This window comes from Engystomops pustulosus, chromosome 5 (assembly GCF_040894005.1).
Source record: "Engystomops pustulosus chromosome 5, aEngPut4.maternal, whole genome shotgun sequence".
Taxonomy (NCBI): Eukaryota; Metazoa; Chordata; class Amphibia; order Anura; family Leptodactylidae; genus Engystomops; species Engystomops pustulosus.
In genome coordinates, this window is record NC_092415.1 from 156,853,550 (window position 1) to 156,876,355 (window position 22,806).

The following is a 22,806-nucleotide window of genomic DNA, read 5'->3' on the forward strand; positions in this document are numbered from 1 at the left end:
TTTAGGAGCCTTGGGCACCAAGCTTTGGTGAGACTTTGGAGTGTGATTCATGGCTGGGATTCCTGGAAGTAGCTTTAGAGGGGGTGGGGTGAGGAGCGGATGGAGTTAAATAGAGACTGCTGATTTCTCATAATCTCCTTGTGTGTCACCTTCTCATCCCACTTTATGAGTAAGTGTGTGGTTTATGATAGGCCTAATAATGCTAGGCCTATGAAGCATCTACGCTTAACCCGTTCAAGTCCTTGCCTTATTTGGAATATATTTATATTAAGTTTTGAAATAGTTTTTTATGATTAGTCTGTAGGTAAATGGTGAGGTTTACATTAAAAATGATTCTAACTTTATATTTTTGAGACAGAATGTTACATTTCTTTTTAAGGATATTTTTAACCTTTTAGGAATTTCTATCGTTTTCTTTCAATCAAATTCCGTGATGAACGCCCTGATATTTGCAAATTGGCCCTGAGTGATGAGACTGACATCTGTCTCATCTGCCAGAACACTCCTGTTGTTTGCAAAAATTGATTGTAACGTGTAAACAGCATCTGAATGACAACTCCATTGTAAAGAGTACAGATGAGGCTCCTAAACAAAAGGCCTCTTCTGTGTACTCAGAAATCAGTAGTATGGGGAATGACAATGCCTTTTCTTTAAACAGCACTCCCCTTTAAATGGACACGGTTACCAGATTTTACCCTATTAAACTTTTAACCCCATCAGGTAGGGCAGTGACGGCGAACCGTTTGGAAACAAAGTGCCCAAACTATACTCAAAACCCACTTATATGTTGCAAATTGATCCCTTCTGTATCATCGGTTTTGATCGTATTGGCGTCCTGAGTTTAATACAGTAGAAAGTGGATGGGGAAAATTGATTGTAGCTTCCCTCCAGGGTCCCCTGAAAAGGAAAAATAAGGGGACCCAGAGCAGGAGCTCCAATGATAATCCATCTCTGTCCATACCTTCCTTCTCCTCCTGTAGTCCTGGCAGCCAAGGATGTCGCTTTAAAATAGCGCTGAGCTTGGTACGTCCTGGGATGTATTGGACCTCAGGAGGAAGCCTTGAGTTCTATCTGGCAAACTGAGTTAAAGTGGGCCTAGGTGCCCACAAAAAGGCTCGGAGTGCCACCTCTGGCACCTGTGCCATAGGTTCGCCACCACTGAGATAGGGCATGAAATTTCCCCTCTTGTTAAATCGCACCCCTTTTTACCTAAAAAAAAAAAAAAAAAAAAAAAATGTTGTCTGAGAGCTACGGAACAAGAGTTACAGGTAGATGGACACAGTTGAAAAATAGATCTTTATCTTCTGATCACTTTTCCAGCTATTTCTATCCCCTTTAAGGCATTTGTAAAGCTGCAATTGTCTAAGGGGAGAGTGACAAATGATCACTTTATAAAAACATGCAAGGACCAATTTGACATACTCTGTGCAGTGCTGCGTAACCTGTGTGCGCTATATAAAGGATTATTATTAATTTGCTGTACCAAGAACTTTTACTACTTGTGTGGAAACTGAAGGGTTAACTGGTCTAATTCTCCCCCCCCCCCTTATGTTTGACCTACTACTCTTACTCTTTCCCCCACATCCTTCACCTAACATGCTGCATTGATCAGTGTCTTTAAACTTCGAGTATACCATTACAATGTCCTTTTATAAGACCATAAAGGAATTCCTTTGGTTAGTAAAAGGCAAGGTATGTGGTCCTGCTCCCCCCCCCCCCTTTCTTGTGCATTGCCTGGCTAGTGAAGGTCATGCTGCTGGAGTCATCTTAAAGAAATGCCTTATTGAAAATAGAGGGATATCTATCAATCTCATCAAGGTGATCCGGCGCAGGAGATTCTGCAGATTTTTCACTTCATTGAAAAATTCAGTGGTTTATTTTTTTTCCCACCTCATTGAAGACTGTAAGCAGTCTTTCCCTGTAGTTGATCTCTGGGTGCATAGTCCATATATTAGTGTGTTGAAGGATCTTGGTGTCCAGATTCCGTTTATAGAACTGCCTAATTACTGCTTTAATGCTTAAGGCCTTGTTTCAATTAATAACTAATAAATATTGAGATGCCACATTCCTTAAGTGTTAGTATAATTGCTTTAAGGGAATAGAATATGAAGTCATTTTTTTTTTTTTTTTCCCCTTTTGCGCTGAAAAAAAAAAAAATATTATATATATTTATATTTCCATTAAAATTTTTATATATTGAGAAAATTAAGTAACAAAAAATACTAAGGGGAAGATTTATCATCAAGTTTCTGAGGTAAAACTGTTCTACTTGCCCATGCTCCAATTTAAGCCAGCTCAGATTTAATTTTATAAACATCTGTGGGGAAATGAAAGATGAGCTCCGGTTGCCATGGGCAACTAGAATAGTTCTGCTCTAAAAGACTTGTGATAAATTTCCGCCTAAGTTTTTATTGTCTTTCATGTTCTTATTTACTATTGTAACACTACCAAATCTGAAATATTAAAAAATAAAATGCTAAATTCCAACTTTTTTTTTATTGATATAACCGGTGTCTAGGTTTGGTGATCAATAGTATGTGGCTGACGGCGCAACCTTCATAGAGTAGAGGTTGTAGCCAGTAAAACAAAGTTAGTTGGAGATTCACTTGTCTCATCCAAAGTGGTCATGCACTGTCAGGTGTTCTTGCTTATTACTATTATATTTTTCTTTGATCAAAACCGTCATGTGTATTTAGTAGCCCTGAATTATATAGTACAGTAAGATATTAATGGCTTTGTTGGAAACCTGTGTGCTTAAAATGGTTTATCGTTTATTTTGTGCAGCACTTTCTTGTAATGGCCTCATCATAAAGCCCTATCTTTTGTCCAGTACAGGTGGTCCCCCTACTTAAGGACACCCAACTTGGACGGACCCCTGTGACCTCTGGATGCTTTACTTTAGTCCCAGGCTGCAATGATCAGCTGTAATGTGTCTGTAATGAAGCTTTATTGATAATCCTTGGTCCAATTACAGCAAAAAAATTTGAAACTTTGTCACTGGGGCAAAAATTTTTTTGCCGACTTGCATACAAATTCAACTTAAGAACAAACCTATGGAACCTATCTTGTACAAAACCTTTTTCCCTTAAAAGGGTTCAGACGAGATCTGGGGAATTCAGTCATGAGCTTACAGATTCACATTCTTTTGAATTCTATTTATTTTTGTTTCCTATTTGAAAGGAACACTAGTTAGATGCATGACGGCAAATTATCAAGTCTCACAAAATCCTTAACCCCTTAAGGACGCAGGGTTTTTCGGCTCATTTCTCGCTCTCCAACTTCAAAAATCCATAACTTTTTCATTTTTACGTGTACAGACCTGTGTGGGGGCTTATTTTGTGCGTAACAAATTTTACTTTCCCGTAATGTTATTTATTTTAACATGCCGTGTACTGCGAAGCTGAAAAAAAATTCCAAATGTGGAAAAATTGAAAAAAAAACGCACGTGCGTCACGTTCTTGTGGGCTCAGTTTTTACGACTTTCACTCTTCGCTCCAAATAACACGCCTACTTTATTCTTTGGTTCGGTGCGATCGCGGTGATACCAAATTTATATAGGTTTTATTGTGTTTTGATACATTTTCAAAAATTAAACGAATGTGTACAAAAAAGAGAAAAAATGTTTTGCCATCTTCTGACGCTAATAACTTTTTCATACTTTGGCGCACGGAGATGTGTGAGGGGTAATTTTTTGCGAAATGAGGCAACGTTTTCAATGCTACCATTTTGAGCTCTGTGCGACATTTTGATCTTTTTTTTTATTTCATTTTTTTATGTTATGTAAAAAGGTGTATAAGTCGCATTTCGGACATTTGGGCACCATTTCCCGCCTCGGAGGTCACCGCCGCCCGTAACCGTTTTTATATTTTGATCGGGCATTTTGGGACGCGGCGATACCTAATATGTTTGATTTTTACTGGTTGTTATGTTTTATATCCGTTTTAGGGAAAGGGGGGTGATTTGAATTTTTAATATTTTATACATTTTTTTTATTTTTTACTTTTTTTTTTCTTCCACTATTTTTTAGACCATCTAGGGTACATTAACCCTAGATGGTCAGATCGCTCCTACCATATACTGCAATACTTCTGTATTGCAATATATGGCATTTTTGCAGGTCCTACATTACAATGAGCCACTGGCTCATTGTAACGAACCTGCATAAGCCATGTAGCCTCGTGTCAAAAGACCCGAGGCTACCATGGTAACCGATCGCCGCCCCCCCGATGACGTTCGGGGGGCGCGGTGATCGTAATAAAGATGGCCTTCTTTTAAACGCCGCCAGCGACTTTGCCGGCGGCGTTGAGAGGGTAAATAGCCGTGATCGGTGCAAGCACCGACCGCAGTTATTAGCGGTGGGGGGTTTCTGCAAAATGCAAAAACCCCCACCTTTGTATGAAAAGGACTCGGCCCATGAGCCCTCTTCATACATCCCCTATACCTCTGCGCCGTAGAGCTACGGCACAGAGCGTTAAGGGGTTAAAGGAGTTTTCCCACAAAGACAAGATTCTTAAATCTACTCAGGATAACAAAATAATACATTCAATATTCACAAAAATACAGCATCTCCCAGATATAATTCCAACCGGTGTCTAGCAGTCTTGGAGTTTTATGGTTGGATCCAGGGAATCCAAAATTTGTAATTTTCTGACTTTGGTTGGAAAATTCTTCTAGCGTATCTTGCATTGGAGGGGTAGGAAGCAGGCTGCACACTACAGACACAGGCACTTCCTGGATTAGCTGTGCTTCTAGCAGCGTGGAGAGTTCAAAGTGGCATCTGTCTTGCTCTACAAACTAGATAAGTTCTCTATCCCAGGGGAGAGGGTTACATAGCAGCGCTGACTTTTTGATTTGGCTAAGGCAGGAGAGCTCAGTGTGTCATTGACTCTGATCTGTCTCCTCTCTCTTTAATGTGTCAGATACTAGTACACTCTTTAGAAGCTAAATAAAAGTGTAGATAAACACTGTACCCTAATCATTTAAGCGCATTGTCAGCACACAGCATCTCCTAGGACAGTGGTGGCGAACCTATGGCACTGGTGCCAGAGGTGGCACTCGGAGCCCTTTCTGTGGGCACCCAGGCCTTCACCCAACACAGAGTTTGCCAGCTAGGAACAAGGCTTTCTCCTATGATACAGTACAGCCCAGAATGTGCCAAACTCAGCGTTGTTTTAAAGCGACATCCTTGGCTGCCAGGACTACAGGAGGAGCAAGAAGGTGTGGATTGAGATGGATTGTCATTGGAGCTCCTGCTCTGGGTCCCCCAATTCTTCCTCTTCAGGGGACCCTGGAGGGAAGCTACAATCCAAATTTCTCAATGATCTTTCTATTGTATTGGTGAACTCAGGATGCCAATACAGCAGGATCAAGTTCTTTGATCATGTTGGCACTTTGTGACATATAAGTGGGTTTTGGTTGTAGCTTGGGCACTCTGTCTCCAAAAGGTTCGCCATCACTGTCCTAGGACAATCATGAAGTTTTTGCTTAGAGTCCCCACCCACACTGATTTTACACTGACCATCACTGAGTGATAGTTTTATTGCCGTTTTGGCTCAGAAGTAAAATTGCACAGTAAGGGGTCAAAAATGTATCTTTGTGTAAACAAGACTAGGGGATTAAAATCTGATTTAATCCCTTAACTTTCTTTAATAGGCAAAACCTTGCAGAAAAAAGATTTACAAGTAAACTGCTACTTAAAGTTTTGTTTTTGCAATTGGAGCAGTTTGAGTACTGTATTTTCTATTTCAGATATTTTCTTATTTTCTCAGTAAAGTCAACTCGTAGATAACAATCAAGTTATGAGTCTTATGACTAATATTGACATTTTATCAATTACTGATTTTTAGCTGGAATCTCACATTTTGCTAACAGATTTATTTTTTCCATTGAGTCAATTGCTTTATTGTGCATTAAATCAGTACAGAGAAGAGAGGGAAATGTTTTTGGCACTGAAGGGATTGGGATCCTTCAAAGGAATGGCGATTGTTTTCAGAAGAGAGAAGGGGATTGGATTCTGGAGCGCAAGTATAAATGAAGCGTATACAGGAACAAATGGGGATTTGTTAGCCTAGATCTTAAATATGCAGACAAGGGGATGTCAGGGGAAGCTTAGAATGGTAACAAGAAATTCTTTTAACCCAAAGACTAGTCTGACAGTAATTCCCCCCTCCCAGGGAGAGACTTGTTAGTTTTAACCTTTTCGTAGCTATAGGTGTGAGGTGTTCTTTTAATAGTATATGGAAAGTGTGGATTTGGCCTTCTAGTGAATATTCTACACTTTTTTTTTTTTTTTTTTCCCCCATTTTAATTAACAGATTTTACTCCCCTAATTTTAGAGTATTACAGGTTCATGAAATAATGGATCTTATTGTGTGTGAACTTTAAGTATATGCACAAAAGCAAATAGAAAAAAAAACAGAATGCCCTTTTAGATGTTGTGTAGTATTTGTTTTGTGTCCGCAATGTAGACTTAATTTTGTTATGCCTCCCATAATGACACCAATGTCATTTTGTAGAGACAGTGTTTTCACCTCTTTGAGAACCGTTCCTCTGGTGCAATTTTTGTGCTGTACTAATGTGGACTCTTAGTATTTATACATGACTCCATTATGCAGCTTTCTATTAGCATAAAGATTCTCTCTCCCTTTTAAAACCAGCTGTCCAGGCAATTATTTGAAAAGAAAACGTTTGGGAGGCCTCATCCTGTTTGCGTTCCAAGTTTCATGTTTGTTTCTTAAGACACTTGCTACTTTTTATAATAAGACAATGAGGTCCTTTGTATCATTGCGGCTCGTGTAGCCTTCCAGCTGCGGGGCACGTGATGACACCCTGGAGCCTGGCAACCATTAATCTTATTGGCACATCCTCTTAATGTGTCATCCCTGTAGTTTAAAGCTAAACTTTTAAGCTAAAATTTCAACTCGAGATACAGCTTTTTCCTTTTGTTGCAGTAAGTTTTCCTGTCTTTTAGAAACCTAACATTTCTTATTTTGTCCATTTAGTCATGTGAGTAATTTATCTGTAGAACAAATTGTACCTCCTGGTGGCACCACTTCATATTCTATGGAATTGAATATTTAAGGAGTCTTTAAAAATGCCATCACTATTCAAATTTATGCAGCTGCCTAAATAATAAGTCTTTTTAAGTTTTTTTAAACATTTTTAAAATCTCCATTTTTGAGGGTTTGACTGCTAGTGATCAGAATGGTCTCTGATCAAGCTTTAAATCGTTAGCGACATCAAGGAACTTTTACTATCTAGACGAGTTGTAATTTTTTATTTTTTTTCGCCTGACCCATCATATTTCCCTGAACTCCAAACCTGGTCTAAACTGTTCATACCTGTCAGATTCTGTCTGGAGTGGCTGGAGCCTCGTAGTTTATTCAGTGTGCAGTGCTCTGTCGTGGGACAATTGAGACTGGCATTTAAAATGCCAGTCTAATAATTTTTCCCCAACATATTTGTATTACTACCATTAAGGGTAATGATTTGTTTGGACTTTATGAAGTTAGCCATGATAAATGTGGAGGATTTGGGTGTATTTCTTGCTAACACAAAAAATTGGGAAGCTTGTGCTACCAAACGTGTTATTTGAAAACTGGCAAAGATTGAAATTGCAGAATTTCTTGGTTGTATAATATTTTAATGCTAATATAATTTCCATAATTTGAGGTTATATATTGTTGTGACCAAGCACCTTAATGCCCCACCCCCTTATGCTTTTAAAGTTGGGGAAGAAACTAGTTTATTTGTTTTTGTCAAGAAATGGACAGGACTGCTAACTTTATGAAACAAAGATTGTACCACTTTATGGGACATTTTTCCTTTTTAGTCTAATGACAACTGACCTAAAGTTTACCCCTGCAGCATTAGCCAGAAGTGTGCAGGATAGAATGAAGACTTCTTACATATTCAGGATGGTTTCTTGTGTTTTTTGCAGCAGCTGGGCCCATTGATGATTTAAAACTGCTACAACCTTTGACCTTCCTACTCGTGTCAATCTCTATCTGACCCTGTGTTCGGTTCTTTTTTTTCTGAAAGACCAGTAATGCTGTTGTCAAAAAAAAAAGTGACAGATGATGGGGAAATCCCTATGGTAAAAACCTTTTGTTATGTATGTTGAATATGGCAAGAGTGTATTGGCAAGCTTTAAGTGCTATAGACATGGCAAGGATTGCAGAATGGCTATAAAATCCTATTTGATGCTTGTATGTTCTACATGTAGCACCCACTATATACTTTAATTGTAGATAAAGTACTGGTATTCAATACAAAACAAATGGGGCTCTCTATACAGTATTAGTAATTTTGGGTTTTAACTAACTCCTAGATTGATAAGCCAGGTGTATAATTTATAGATATCCCGGGCCATAATTCCAATGGCTATGCAAAGGTTTTACTTTGCCCCCCACAGATCTAGATCTTTGGAGAAGAGATCCAGTGAAACAGCTATATGCAGGTTGCAATGGAGACCCTGACTTTTTGGAATCTGCCCTACTTCCAGAAGGCCCAGGAGGCTAACAGTACGAAGATGGGAGCAGTGATTGCCGGACAATGGGTTGGGGGGGGGGGGGTTTGAGGTGCGGTGGAAATCATGGCTTCCATGAAGTTAGCCTTTTATGTAAAGATTGCTCCGTACAGGGCAACCACATTTGGCACCCATAAGCTGTATAAAGATCTTTTTATGTATGTTTGTCTATTATTGAGATCCTTTTTTAATAGTTCAGATTCACAACTGACTTGAAGTGTTGGATTGTATTTCTTTTGGTTGCGCGCACACCAGTAATGCTGCCCAGTGACCCTGTATCTAGCTAAATAAAACAGTTTACCTTGGTGAACTTGTGATTTATTCCAGTAAAAATATAAATTCATGTAATCCAGAGTCAATGTTACCCAATTGGTACAAGGTTATTGAATGTTTCAGATAACTGGACTATAATAGGAAGAAAACCTTTAAAAAGAAATGGGTTACCTCTGCTTTAATTCTCATATAGTAGGCAATCCCTGGGTTATGTACAGGATATTTTATTTAGGTTTGTACTCAAGATGAATTTGTATGCAACTCGGAACAGGTATATTTTGTCAGTAACTTTTATTTCTGACCCTGTGACAATTGGATTTTCTAAATTTTGGATTGTCTTGGGAACCTTTTGTCACCTTTAATAATTCTTACTGATTATCATTGGATCTTGGGGCCTAAAGTTTAACTTCTCAGCATCTGGAAATCCATCTGTAAGTGTTCTTATGTCGATGACTGCCTGTAGATCTTTGCTAGATTATTAACCTTTCTTTATTGTCTAGTGTTTATAATGGTATTGGGCGATTTTCTCCATTACCTGGATATAGTACCATTTGATCATTATTCTTGAATGAATACAGTAACAAAGTTGCCATTGTGCATATGTTTCATTGGGTTTAGACTTTTTGTTGTGCCAAGTAATGCTCCTTTGTTAGTGTCCACATGTGAAGCCAAGATATGATACCCTTTGGCTTCTTCTCTTTCCTATTTAGCCCATGGCTATCTAGATCATGCTGGAAAGAGGGGTGGATTAAAACACTTTAGTGATGCAAGAGAGGTCATAGCGTCAGGTCAGGGCTTAACTCTAGTGACCATTCATCACATGTTGATTGATTGCCACATGTTTCCCGGGGACATATCCATCAGCTCCCCCCTCCTGAGGGAGCAGATGGACAAAAAAGCAGCCAGAGCTTGTGCCACCCAGGAATTTCCTCTGTTGTTAAATGCTTTTCCTGTTTGGTGACATAGTGGTTTTACTTATCTATTTATTTTGAAAAAAACAACAAGAATGGCAAATACTGATTTCTCGAGTTTCCTTCAAACTGACCCTTACACAAATTGTGGCCACCTTTTTTAAAGTGAATATTTTTCTTTTTGTGTTTAGTGTATTAGTTTCATTTAGTATTCTGCATTGCCTAACTTTACAGAATGATCAATAATTCTTTATAGTTATTACATCTGGCATTGGTGAAGGCCAATATGTCTCTGAATCAGCTGTGTTCCAGCTAAAAGTTAAACCAAATAAATGGCTCTGTTGAAAGTAATTCTCAAAAGCAACCATTTTTACAGTATAAACCCATTTAGAGCATATGGATGTCATAATATAACTTATGTACCCTATTAGAACATATAGTCATCTCTTCTGTTGAGCTCACGTTAACCATCTATTACATAGCCTTCCATTTGTCTTCTACAAAGAGATATTGTAATGACTTCATAGGGTGTATGGAGGGTCTAATGTGCTTGATTTGATCAAATCTTTTATATATGTTTTGGTGATGGATGCAGAAGTTTTCTTCCCTACAAGCAGGATAAACTACTGTAGTCTTGTCAACAATCTATATTATGTAAAGTTGTAATATATGTCCTTAAGGAGAGTCAGTCACCAGATTTTTACCTCGGATTTTAAACTACTAGTCCCCTAGTAAGGTATCCTTTCTAGAATTGTCTTGTGTTTCTGTGTGCTACAGAACAGGGGATATAGTAAGGATAAATTCATGGTTGGAATTCAAATTACAGATAAAAATTCAATTCCATACTGCTGCATCTCTCTCTCCTTGTTTCTCAGGTTCTGTAGCACACAGAACCCCAGGCCTGATGAGATTTGGAGGACGACGTTTCATACCCTACCTGAGGGTGCTGGTAATTTAGTGGGGTAAATGTATATGTGACCAGTTCCTTTTAAAATTATTAATCCAATGTAGATAAAGAACCTCTTTTACCCATCACATTTCTGAGTAAAAGGGAGATGGGTTTAAGAGATCAGGAATGATCAAATTAGTTTCCATTTTGCTGCCAACCTACTTGTCTGTCCTTCTTAGTCCTATCTTGAAACAAAGCAAATGACCATCCATTTAGAATATTGTTGTCTGGGTGGGTCGGTTTAAGATGAGCAGACCTTTCCTGCTGTGCTCGAGTACAGTCTTGTTGTAAATATTAAAATTGAAGTGACAGTGAATAAGTAAGGTGCCCCTTTACTACACGATTTATTTGGTTAGAAAAACCTCTGAAACTCAAAAGTATTACGACTGTTACGAATGTTCCGATTCTGGTTTCTTGAAGTTGAGTAGCCAATATGTATACAAGGTTGTTGTGGTCTTATTTATATGTGTGTGGCTTTATTGATTTTTCTCTAAATTAAAGTAATTGAGCCTATCTGCTAATATCTGCTAATGACCAATAATTGTATCTCCCTGGCAAAGTTTTTTATTTATTTTTTGTTTATTTGCTATACCCTAGGTCCTGCATTTCTACTGTGATACTTGCTCTACGCCGATCTGTCGTGAGTGCACTATGGGACGTCATGCTGGGCACAGCTTTGTTTATCTCCAAGATGCTCTTCAGGATTCAAGGGCACTTACCATCCAGCTATTGGCAGATGCTCAGCAAGGACGCCAAGCTATCCAGGTAAACAAATGTTAATAATTGTAATTCTGATATATAACCTTGTGGTATAAAACCTGTAAATTCATAATCTTCAATACATAAAATATCTCCTTGTTTTCATAAACTTTCTTTGTAAGGATTGGACAACTATTTTAGTTACAGGAGTACATGGAGTAAATGAGATCTTATTACCTAACTTTATTTCTTGATCAAAATTCATATTAAAAAAAAAAGGGGGGCAAACCTGGCTGTCTTGGTGAGCCATATGTGTACGTGACTGTGACTAAGTGCCTTAGCACTCTAAATGAGAAAAACCTGTAAAACAGCCCGGCCACTTCAGTCAGAGAATTATCACAATTGGGTATATGAACACATGGCTTTTTTTTTTTTTTTTTCTCCCACCAAACCTTCAAAGAATGTTATTTGGGGGGGGGGGGGTTCTTTTTTTTTCTACTTAAGCACAATAGAGGAGACCTCTCGTATATTCTGTCCTTATATGATTTAAAAAAAAATTGAGCAAATAGAGGTAGCTGTTATTTAAAAAAAATTATAGATATAAAATTTTTAGAAGTTTTTAAACTTAGACCATTACTTTTGAACAGAAAGCTCTTTCCCTAGTGTGGCCTTACATGAACTTAAATGGTTGGCCACTTTTCCACATGTTTTTGTAATGTGTGGGGTCAAGATATGGTAATTTTTACCTATACACGTCTATTAAAAGCTCTGTTCCACTTGATATGTAAAGTGAAGCCTCCTGTGTTTTACCTCATCAGCCAGACATTCGCTGATAGAGGGCCATGCGATCTCTATCCGTCATAGAGCAATCTCCCTTCCAGGACCTTAATCATTCATGAATACTATCATATCCCAGCAGGACTATTTTTCATGGACAGATAAAAATCATATGACCCTTCATGGGTGCCCATTTTATGAAGGCTTGGCCGATGATGTAAAAGACAGGATGCTTCACTTTAGAACTTTTAACCGTTGTATATTGGTAAATTACCCTGCCCCCCACAATTACACATTACAAAAAACATGAGGTCATGAAGTGACCAACCTCTAATATTAAGTGACATTAAATGTACAGTATTTTTCGGACTGTAAGGCGCACTGGAGTATAAGGCGCACCATCAATAAATGCCTGCTAAAATGTCTAGGTTCATTTATAAGGCGCACTGGACTATAAGGCGCATTTGATTATAAGGATGTATGACCAGCAGGTGGCAGACCTGTGCACAGTTCAAGGCAGCTGTTGTCTGTAAGTACGATTCATATATAAGGCGCACTGGACTATAAGGCAAAGGATCAAAGGATTTTTTTTGTGTGCCATATAGTCTGAAAAATATGGTACTTAATAATTCGAAACCAGGCAACTTTCTTGAATTAATTAAAATTGACTCCTTAAAAAAAAAAAAAGTCCTAGCCCGTTACTCTTTTATAGAAGATGGTTGAGTGTGTATAATTTAATTGGTTGTAAGTTACATCCTTGGATCTTCATGACAATCCTCCTATCCCTGGAGTACAGTAAAGAAAAAAAAAAAAAAAGTTCATGCCATCTGTGATCTATTCTGTCCATTAGCATTAGGTCACACAGTAGAGATAAAGGCCACTGTTAGACCAGCAATGGGTTTTTTTCCCCTTTTCTTTCCTGAAGCTGAAAGAAAATCCATTTAGGGTAAACATGAATTTGAAAAGGATGCAGTAAATGAGGTAATTAGGCACCTTCCACCTCTGCCTGCCCATAGGCCGCCCATGGTGAATGGTGGGTATAGTGGCTTTTTTTTAAATAACTTTTGTGTAGGGTGCTGGAGGGGTAGCTCATTAGCCATACACAGAGGAAGTAATTCTGTTATCGCTCAACATCAAAGGGTCAGAAAGCTGGTTGCACAGAAGGGTCATTAGGACACACAAAAACTTTTGTCCTCCTATGGCAGATGAATTCATTGAGATGAAGCCTGTGCCACATTATGTAGGAAAGAATGACCACCAGATAAGACATGAAAATGGCAAGTAGTTAATAATTTGTGCCACCTCGTTACATATTGGTGCAAATGTTTCTTCACCTGGGAAAAACATACCAATTTAAAGGAAAGGCTTCATCGTGACCATGCTACTCATTCAGTCAGTCAAACGGTGTACAGCAGGAATAGCTTGGCTGATGGCTAGATCGATATGGGATTTTTTAATTTTTTTTTTTCAAGGAAAAGGCATAAAAGCGAAATTATTCCATGTGAGATGTTTCTGTACAGAACTTTTTTTTTTTTTCTTTTAGAATTCTTGAATACTGAAATGTTGCATGTTGTATACATTTCTACCCTATTTAAATCAAGTTCTTATTTTGGAGGTCCAACCTCTCATTGAATATATATTGTCAGGACCAGGTCATAAACTTGTCTTTGCATCCACCTTTTTTGAGGGATATCTTGACTTTTCTTCTAGTGTAACTTCTAGCTGGGGGATTGAAGTCCCTGATCTTTATGTGCTTAAGTCTGGTGGGTGGCTGTCCTCCCTGTATCCAAATACCACCATTTAATGATTAAGATGACACGCAGATTTATTTATTTATTTTTTTTTTTTGGTAATTTGAAAGGTTTTTTTTTTTACTTTCTTATACTTTTCGTCTTCAAATATGATCACATTTTATTTGTGATTTCTATATTGTTGTGCAACACTTCCCATGTAGGGTCCAAGGCAGCGTAATTTTTGTGTGGGCTTTATCAAGTGTTTGTGCAACGTTTATACATGTTTTAACAATTTCATTTTTTTTAATCTAATTTTTATTTATCCTATTCTAATCGGTCAGGAATGCACTTGCCCTGTGATGATAAATTATTCTGTTCAGAAGGACATTTTGCATAGTGGTATACTATGAATATTAAAAACACAGAATATCAGAAACTTATTTCCAGATGAGGATTTTTGTACACAGATCCTTCACATTTGGCACTCTATTTGATGCTATATTTGTGGTAGATTTAACTGGGTTTGTTTTCTGACCTCTTTTTATAATGCAGATTTTCCAATTAAAAAAAAAAAAAAGCTCACACATGTAAATGGGGTTTATTGCTCGCACTCGGTCACAATTTAATTTTTAACCAACTTTCAATCATAGATGTCAGCTTTGCTTCCTGCACAACAAAAAGCTTTGCAGATCCGTGGCTTATAGCCCTGCCATAAATGCTTGTCTTTAAGGGCTCCTTCTGTTACTTCTACTTGAAATGGTCCTTACCAGAGCTCTGAGCATTGTTATTACTGCTCTGCCAATCTGGGGTCACAGCTTCAGCCACCCAGTCAGGCTTCCATGTAACCTTTCAAGCATTGTTGCTCACTAAGGAAGGGAACCAGAGAAGAATGTAGATAAATTGGAAGGGCCTGCATTGGGGGAGGGGGGGGTTGATCTAAGCAATGTACATACCTGCCGGTTCACGAAGAAACTATCCTTTACCAGTTGCTGTTGATCAGTCTGAAAAGCAAGGAGAGCTTTATACTCTATTTGGAATAGCAGTGGCCTTGCCCTATAAACTAAATCTGTAATGTGAATGCCCACCTTCTTGGCTTGTGTACAAGGTTAAAAAATGGCATTTCTGGTTCTGTATCTGGTTTGGTATCTGTAGATAGCCTGAATCTTTGGACCTGTGAGTTTTTAGGGGTTTTTTTTTTGTGTATATATAATTATTATTATTTTTATTTTTTTGTTTTCTGGTATTCATTATAGAAGGACTGTGATCAGCTATAAATCTACATACATGTATGTATCCACCTTTTTGTAGAGGTCTTCACACTCTGTATTCTTTATATTTTTCATTGTTAATATAAAGACATGAATATTTTTTTCTATGTGCCTCTTTATATGTGAGTCATGCGGGTGGTCACCGAAGACCATTACTTGGGATTAAATGTAAGGAGAAAGATGTCAATTTTTGAGAGGGTTCAACCAATGGACTTGACCAAAATGAACATTTTAATATTGTAGTTAAAAGTTGCACAGAAACTTTTCACAAAAAAACTAATTTACTTCCCATAACTTGAGTTACTAGCACAGGACAATTAGCAGGAATTTAAAATCTTTCCTTATGGAGACCACTTTAGGCCACCTTGCAGGCTTGAGGAGATTTCTAGCCATTAAAGGGGTATTCTCGTCTGGGTATTCACATCCAGATTCATTAATCTGCCATATATAAACATTTCTTCAATTAGATATTAAAAAAATGTTCCTGTGTGAAGATAATTTCTCATAAATGTAGTGATATGGTAATGAACGCTAAATCCTGGTGGTCAGGCAGGGCTCAATAGTATATGTCTGACCACTGCTGCCAAAATGTGAGGTGGTCGTATCTGAGGAATCTCGTTTCTAAGTGACAACATGGCAACATTTAGGAGAAATTATCATCACACAGGAACGTTTTTTTTTTAATAACATCCAATTGAAGAAATGTTTTACATGTGGCAAATGAATTTGACTAAATGTGAATGCCCAGATGGGAATACCCCTATAATGCTCCACTGGGGGATTCTGGTAAATATACAATGTTTCCTGGATGGTAAAAATGAAAACCTTGCCTCTTAGCTGTCTTGTAAGGCAGCCCCCATACAAGGCAGCTAAGAGGCAAGGTTTTCCTTATCCCATCCTGGAAAGCGTATTTGCATAAGCAATCCATAGTAAAGTCTCATGCAGTGATGGACAGTCTTCCCTGTATTGGCATACACACAGTTATGGCTGCCAAGATGAAGACTGTGTGCTTTTAATAGTAAGGGGTGCATTTAATGAATCCTTTTCCACCCAAAAAAATAACTTCACTCTTAATGTTGTGATGAAATCAACTGCAAGATTGTACAACCCCACCTTAAATGGTTAAATCTGTTTACTGGATTGTAATACATTTGAGAGGGTCCTGAGAACACGGTGACCTCCGTGCTGGTATCAGGGTGTGTGACATTAGGAAAGATATGAAGCATGTAACAGAAAGCATTTTTTTAATTGTGAATGTGGTTTCTTATTTCATCCTGTAGCTGACTCTTGAGCAGGCCCAAGCACTGGCAGAGCAAGTTGAGATGAAAGCCAAAGTCACGCAATCTGAGATCAAAGCGGTCACATCCAGACACAAAAAGGCTCTCGAGGAGAGGGAATGTGAGCTGCTATGGAAGGTTAGTAACACGCTGGCCAATAATGTTTATAATTACGTGGATTATTGGGGGTCGATCACTTCATTTTGATTGTAACTTTTTTAATAGAAAAACAAATATCTTGTTTAAATTCAATCTGTCTCCTGGATGTGGCCAATATTAGTACGGTAGTTAATCATAACTTTTGTATGTTAATCATAACTTGTGTATGTTAGTTGCGGCAGGGGGATTTTCAATCCAGAACTACTAGTCTTGCAAGTGTGTGGTCCTTTAAAGGGAACTTGTCACCATATATTTGTACCATGAAACTACTACCCCCACCCTCTCCGAATGCCCTCATTTATGTGAAATCTCATCCTTTACCTATAAAAAAAACAATTGGCCTCAAGTCATTTGATTATGAAGAGAAGTGTCATATTTTTCCTGAGATGAGTCAAGCTTAGTCTGCAGGGGAATAGTTGGAGACGCAAGCTCCAGATATTTTTTTAACTGCCTGTATCTCGCCGTTGGAGATCATTTCCTGATGTGATCTTAAAAATGTCATTCTAATCTTTTAATATGACCGGGGCCTAGGCTTTTCTTGGTGCCTGGAGGCAACTGGACCCAGAATACCCGAGTGGCTGGCGGTTGCGGCCTAGGGCACGCTGTGGTCACGGTGCTGGGCTTGGTCACCGTAGGGCTGTCCTACAGCCTGGCAGGTCTCCAACAGGTGGTGTGTGCAAGAAATGTGGAGGGAGAGGGCGCTATTCGCAACTACCAGCCTGCTTATGTATTTGCAGGGTGTGTCACTTCAGATGTCCATTCTTCGGTTCTATAGTACCTAGACACATGTGCAACGCCCCTGCCGTCTCTAAGCTTAACTCCTCTCAGGCAAATATGACTGTTCTTTGCTCATTTTCACATGGCTTTGGAGGAGACTTATTGTAGGGAGAGATTTCATATAAGAGGCCATTTCAGAAGGCATATACCTGGTAGTAAAATTTGATTTCCCTTTTAAGCTGGAAATTCACACTCATTGAGCTTCACCGCTGAATTTCCCCAGTATTAAAAGCTGCTGGAGGGTTCTGATTTGGATTTTAAAGATTTTGCTTACAACAGAAGGGAGAAGTTTTGTTTTTTGTTGTTTGCTTTTTAACTGTTCAGTATTCCTACTGTATTGAAATAATAAAAACTCACATTTTCTGTGATTGAGCACAGCTTTATCATTGGACAGTGACATTATACATTACACCTGAGGTATTCCAGTACTTATACACTAGTCTTATTCTCATCAATGTTCATCTAGATTTGGGTCATCTTGGGTGAATCTGTCCAGTATCCTGGACTTGGAGATATTTTACCTCTTCCCAAAGTCTTGTATTGGCGGGTACTGATGCATCCAGATATAAAGTTGGTTTTGTTTCTTTAACTCTTGAAATAACTCAACTGCGTAACATAAGAAAGAACCAATAACTGGTGGATGGAGCCTGCACAAAGAGTGCAGGGGTGTGTTTTGGGGTTAAGGGAGTTGTTGAGCAGGTCAACCCAGAGATCAGTATACGCTGACCCCTCTGAGTACTTGTATGATGTACAGCTCTGGGTTACAGGTTTATGTTTAAGTTTTGCTACGATCTGTGGATACTAAACACGCATATGATGAAACTGATATTTAGGGCAGCTCTCCTACATTGTTTGTAGTTTCGTAGGGCGAAACTGCTGACAGATTCCCTTTTTAAAGAAGCATTTTCTCAAAAAGTAAATTTCTTCATTCACATAAGACTCTCATCCAGGCTCCGATGCGAATGAATAGAGAAATTGACGTCTGTACAGAAGACTTGTCTGTCTTTTGAACAGAAATCCAGGTCTCAAAATGTCTGTCTTCTTACTAGCAGGTCTATTAGGAAAATTGTCTTCTCCAGTTTGCTTCATATTCCTTTCTCACGAACTAGAGAAAAAAACTCTCTGGGAGTGTTTCTCTAATGGATTCTTGCACATGCATTCTGGAATTTACAATATAGCTTTCCTTCAGGTGTACCTGAACTTTTGAGGACTGGCAGTCCCCAGGTTACATACAAGATAGGTTCCATAGGTTCGTTCGTCAGTTGAATTTGTATGCAAGTTGAAACTGTATATTTTATTATAATTTTTGCCCCAGTGACAATTGGAGTTTCAATTTTTTTTTTTTTTTTTTTTTTTGCTGTAATGGGAACAAAGATTATCAATAAAACTTCATTACAGACACTTTACTTTAGTCCCAGACTGCAATAATCAGCTGTAAAGCAACTAGAGAGCTTCACCAGCGGTCACAGTTGGTAGAGGGGTCCGTCTTTAATTAGAGGTCATCTGGGGTGTTATTCAGTAGGGGGACTAACTGTAACTTTTTCGGGAAAAGCTGCCATAGTTTTGCATCTGAGACGTAACAGAATCTGTAGAAATCAATATATCCATTTAGTACCCTCATTGTATGAAAGACTTGCAGAATGCAAATCCTATCATTAACAAACTGTCTGGAAATGTTAGTGATAAACCTTGCAATAGAAATCTTTTTTTCAGACTAGGAAATTTAGAGGTTTTGCTGTATGTCACTGGTGGTCTAGCCTGCTTGTGTGAACTTACATTGTCTGTTGAAATGCAGTAATGGCAAACTTTTTAGAGGCAGAGTGCCCAAAACAACCAAAACCAATTTATTTATCGTCAAGTGTCAACATGGCAACTTATCACTCCTTGTTCTTCCACAACTTTCAATCGTATTGGCCCCCTGAGGCCACCAATACATTTGAAAGAAAATGTACAAATTCAGACTATCAATATAGCTTCTCTCCAGAAGCCCTCTGTACAGGAATAATCATAGTTCCAGTAGGAGCTCTAAAGATGCTCCAGCACATTCTTCCTCTTCCTGCAATTCCAAACAGCCAAAGATGTGTCGCTTTAAAGTATCATTGAGAACAGCATTTCATAAGTTGCCTTGGCCCGCAGGGAGGTTTTTTGCATCCCTGTGCCATAGGTTCATCACCGCTGCGCTAGTGGGTGAAATTTCCCTAATTTCAATGACAATCTACATTTTTCTCAGTCTCTAGACTTATAAAATGAATGTCTTTGATTATTGGAACTATTTTGTGTCCTCTGTACTGAGAAATTTGGCAGGGGATGGTGCAAACTCCTGACCATCTACTCTGTACCAGGGCAAGGAAAGTGATCTCTTATCATTCAGATAAATAACTGCCCATGTATAGCATAACGATAAAAGAGAGGGGGGGAGGTTGATGCTCACTAGTACAATTAACCCTTAGTAATTTGCAATGTGCATAAGCTATATTTGTTGCACTCACATTTGTTGGTGGTTCAACCAGACACAACTCTGTTTAAAACTTTCCAATCTGAGTGGCTCTGGTGCTGCCGCTTCAGGCCCAATCTGCAGGTTTGCAATCCAACATCTAAGTGGCGTAAGTCTGACAATCCAGAGTTCTGAATTCATTCAAATTTTATTTTAAAAATGCAATAATCTATTAAAAAAGGACAAAGTTCAGCAAAAGTCTAGACTTTTACCTGAAAACTAGTTTTATAAAAGATGTTTTCTGAAGCCTCATTCAAACCTTGAGGATGTAGTGTCTGGATTCTGTACATTCATTACCCCTCCCTTGTACATTTAAATCTATTGTGTAGATTGTGAGCAGGCCTACGTAAGCAAAAGATCCTACCTTCAAACTAGGGATGTAAATATGAAGTGATTTCCATCTGATCTGATGAGGCATTCATTCCTGAAAGCGAGATGCGTTCTCTGCTGATTTTTCAATAGATTGAATTGTATTTTGGGAATAAGGCTTTGTATATGTAACATCTAATGGCTGATACCAGATAAAAAGTAGTTGATTGCCGGATGAATCGCCCTCTTATCTTGTATGCCAAACTTGCTCCAGCACTTGGTAAGTATTTCTAGATAAGGTCCGATAAATCTTGAAAGTGCCCCAAGCTAATCTCTCGGACCAAACCATGATCTACTTTTTCTCTGGTCAGATAAATGTTGGCCCATGCAATGCTTTCTTCAGAGATCACTTCTCTTACCTGTGGCTACTGCAGGGCAAATGTTCTATATTGATATTCTGTGGAGAATATTGGCTGATATGCTTATTTTGAAATTCTCTGGTATTCTTCCTGCGTTTTTACATTTTGTTTTTGTTTATTTTAATACAGGTTGAGAAAATACGTCAGGTGAAAGCCAAGTCTCTCTACCACCAGGTTGATAAACTCCACCAGGCTCTTAACAAATTGGACAGCACAATTAATGCAGTTCAGCAAGTTTTGGAAGAAGGCTGTACAATGGATATTTTCATAGCCCGGGACCGTGTCTTAGCCCAGGTGCAAGATATAAAAAATGCTAGAGGCTTGTTACAACTTCAAGAGGATGATAGAATTATGTTTACTCCACCTGATCAGGCCCTTTATCTTGCAATCAAATCAATGGGCCTTGTAAGTAGTGGAGCATTTGCAGCTCTAACAAAAGCCACAGGAGAAGGCTTAAAACGAGCCCTTCAAGGCAAAGTTGCCTCTTTCACAGTAATTGGCTATGACCATGATGGTGAAGCACGTTTGTCAGGTGGAGATCTCCTCACTGTTCTAGTTATGGGTCCTGATGGAAATCTGTTTGCAGCTGAGGTAACTGACCAGATGAATGGTACATATTTGGTTAGTTATAGACCACAGCTTGAAGGAGAACACCTAATTTCTGTAATGGTGTGCAATCAACACATTGAGAACAGCCCTTTTAAAGTCAGTGTAAAATCAGGTCGATGCTATTTAGGCATTGGTCTACCATCAATTTCTTTTGGAGGAGAAGGAGATATTGATGGAAAGCTTTGTCGTCCCTGGGGTGTCTGTGTAGACAGAGAAGGATATATTATTGTGGCTGACAGGAGTAACAACCGCATTCAAATTTTCAAACCATGTGGCACCTTTCATCACAAATTTGGCAGCTTGGGATCAAGGCCTGGGCAGTTTGACCGCCCTGCTGGTGTTGCTTGTGACAGTTCCCGTAGGATAGTTGTAGCTGACAAGGACAACCATCGTGTTCAAGTTTTCACCTTTGAGGGCCAATTCTTATTGAAATTTGGGGAGAAAGGGACCAAGAACGGTCAATTCAACTACCCCTGGGATGTTGCTATTAATTCTGAAGGGAAGATTCTAGTATCTGATACTCGGAACCATCGTGTTCAACTATTTGGTCCAGATGGGACATTCCTAAATAAATATGGTTTTGAAGGTGCTCTCTGGAAGCACTTTGATTCCCCACGTGGAGTGGCATTCAGCCAGGATGGCTATCTTGTGGTAACAGACTTTAACAACCATCGACTGCTGATAATCAAGCCAGACTGCCAGTCTGCACATTTCTTGGGCACAGAAGGAACAGGAAACGGGCAGTTTCTGCGGCCACAGGGTGTTGCAGTTGATCAAGAAGGACGCATTATTGTGGCAGACTCCAGAAACCACAGAGTGCAAATTTTTGAGCCAAATGGGAGCTTCTTGTGTAAATTTGGCACTCAAGGAAGTGGCTTTGGTCAGATGGATCGTCCATCTGGAATGGCTGTCACACCTGATGGCACAATTGTTGTGGTGGATTTTGGTAACAACCGAATTTTAGCCTTCTAATCAGTTTTCAAAATAATATTGTCTCAGGGAAATGTTATCAAGAAGTTTATAATATACATCAAGACAGAGCACCTACCTCATTTTGTTTTTTTTTTTGTTTTTTCTTGTAAACACAAACTGCAATTGCAAAAGTAGAGCCTGTGAAGAATAAATCAAAATTGGGAAGAACAATCTACCTCATATCCTCACACAGAGTGTTATTTTGATTTTTGTTTTGTTTTTTTCTGATCCTGCACAAAATACTAATATCAGTTTACCTCAAACTACACCTACTAAGAGAATGTGTAAAAATGAAAAAAAATCTCTTCTGAGAGAAAAAAAAAAGCCAAAAAGGGCTATAAACTTTAAACGTTACCAGGAAAAACATTGACATTTTTGTTCAAAACACGTCCTCTTTAACCAAATTTGAAATTCTTCCCTTTTCCGTGCTGCTGCAACAGAGGACACCTTGAATATTGCGATTACCTCAATACGTATCAAACCAGAAATACCTCAGTATGCGAATTCTACAAGGTGTTTTTTTTATTTTCTCCTGCATACCTCAAACTGAAGACGATATACTATTTTCTGAACTTTTTTTTTTATTGTTATTAATATGGTGTTTTTTTTGTTTTTTTTTTTTTAGTTTTTATTGGTTGTATTGATCAATTGCT

General features: G+C 38.5%; 1 protein-coding gene across 3 annotated transcripts in view; it reads left to right on the top strand.

Moving 5' to 3' along the window:
• The window catches only part of TRIM71 (tripartite motif containing 71), a 39,100-nt gene extending 16,370 nt beyond the window's left edge, over positions 1-22,730 (top strand). For all 3 annotated transcript variants that reach the window (XM_072153553.1, XM_072153554.1, XM_072153555.1), the window contains 3 exons: positions 11,258-11,425; positions 16,418-16,552; positions 20,702-22,730. In XM_072153553.1, the coding sequence (XP_072009654.1) occupies positions 11,258-11,425; positions 16,418-16,552; positions 20,702-22,153 (1,755 nt within the window). In that variant the 3' untranslated portion in view covers positions 22,154-22,730. The remainder of the gene's footprint in view (positions 1-11,257; positions 11,426-16,417; positions 16,553-20,701) is intronic.
• The last annotated feature ends 76 nt before the right edge of the window (positions 22,731-22,806 follow it).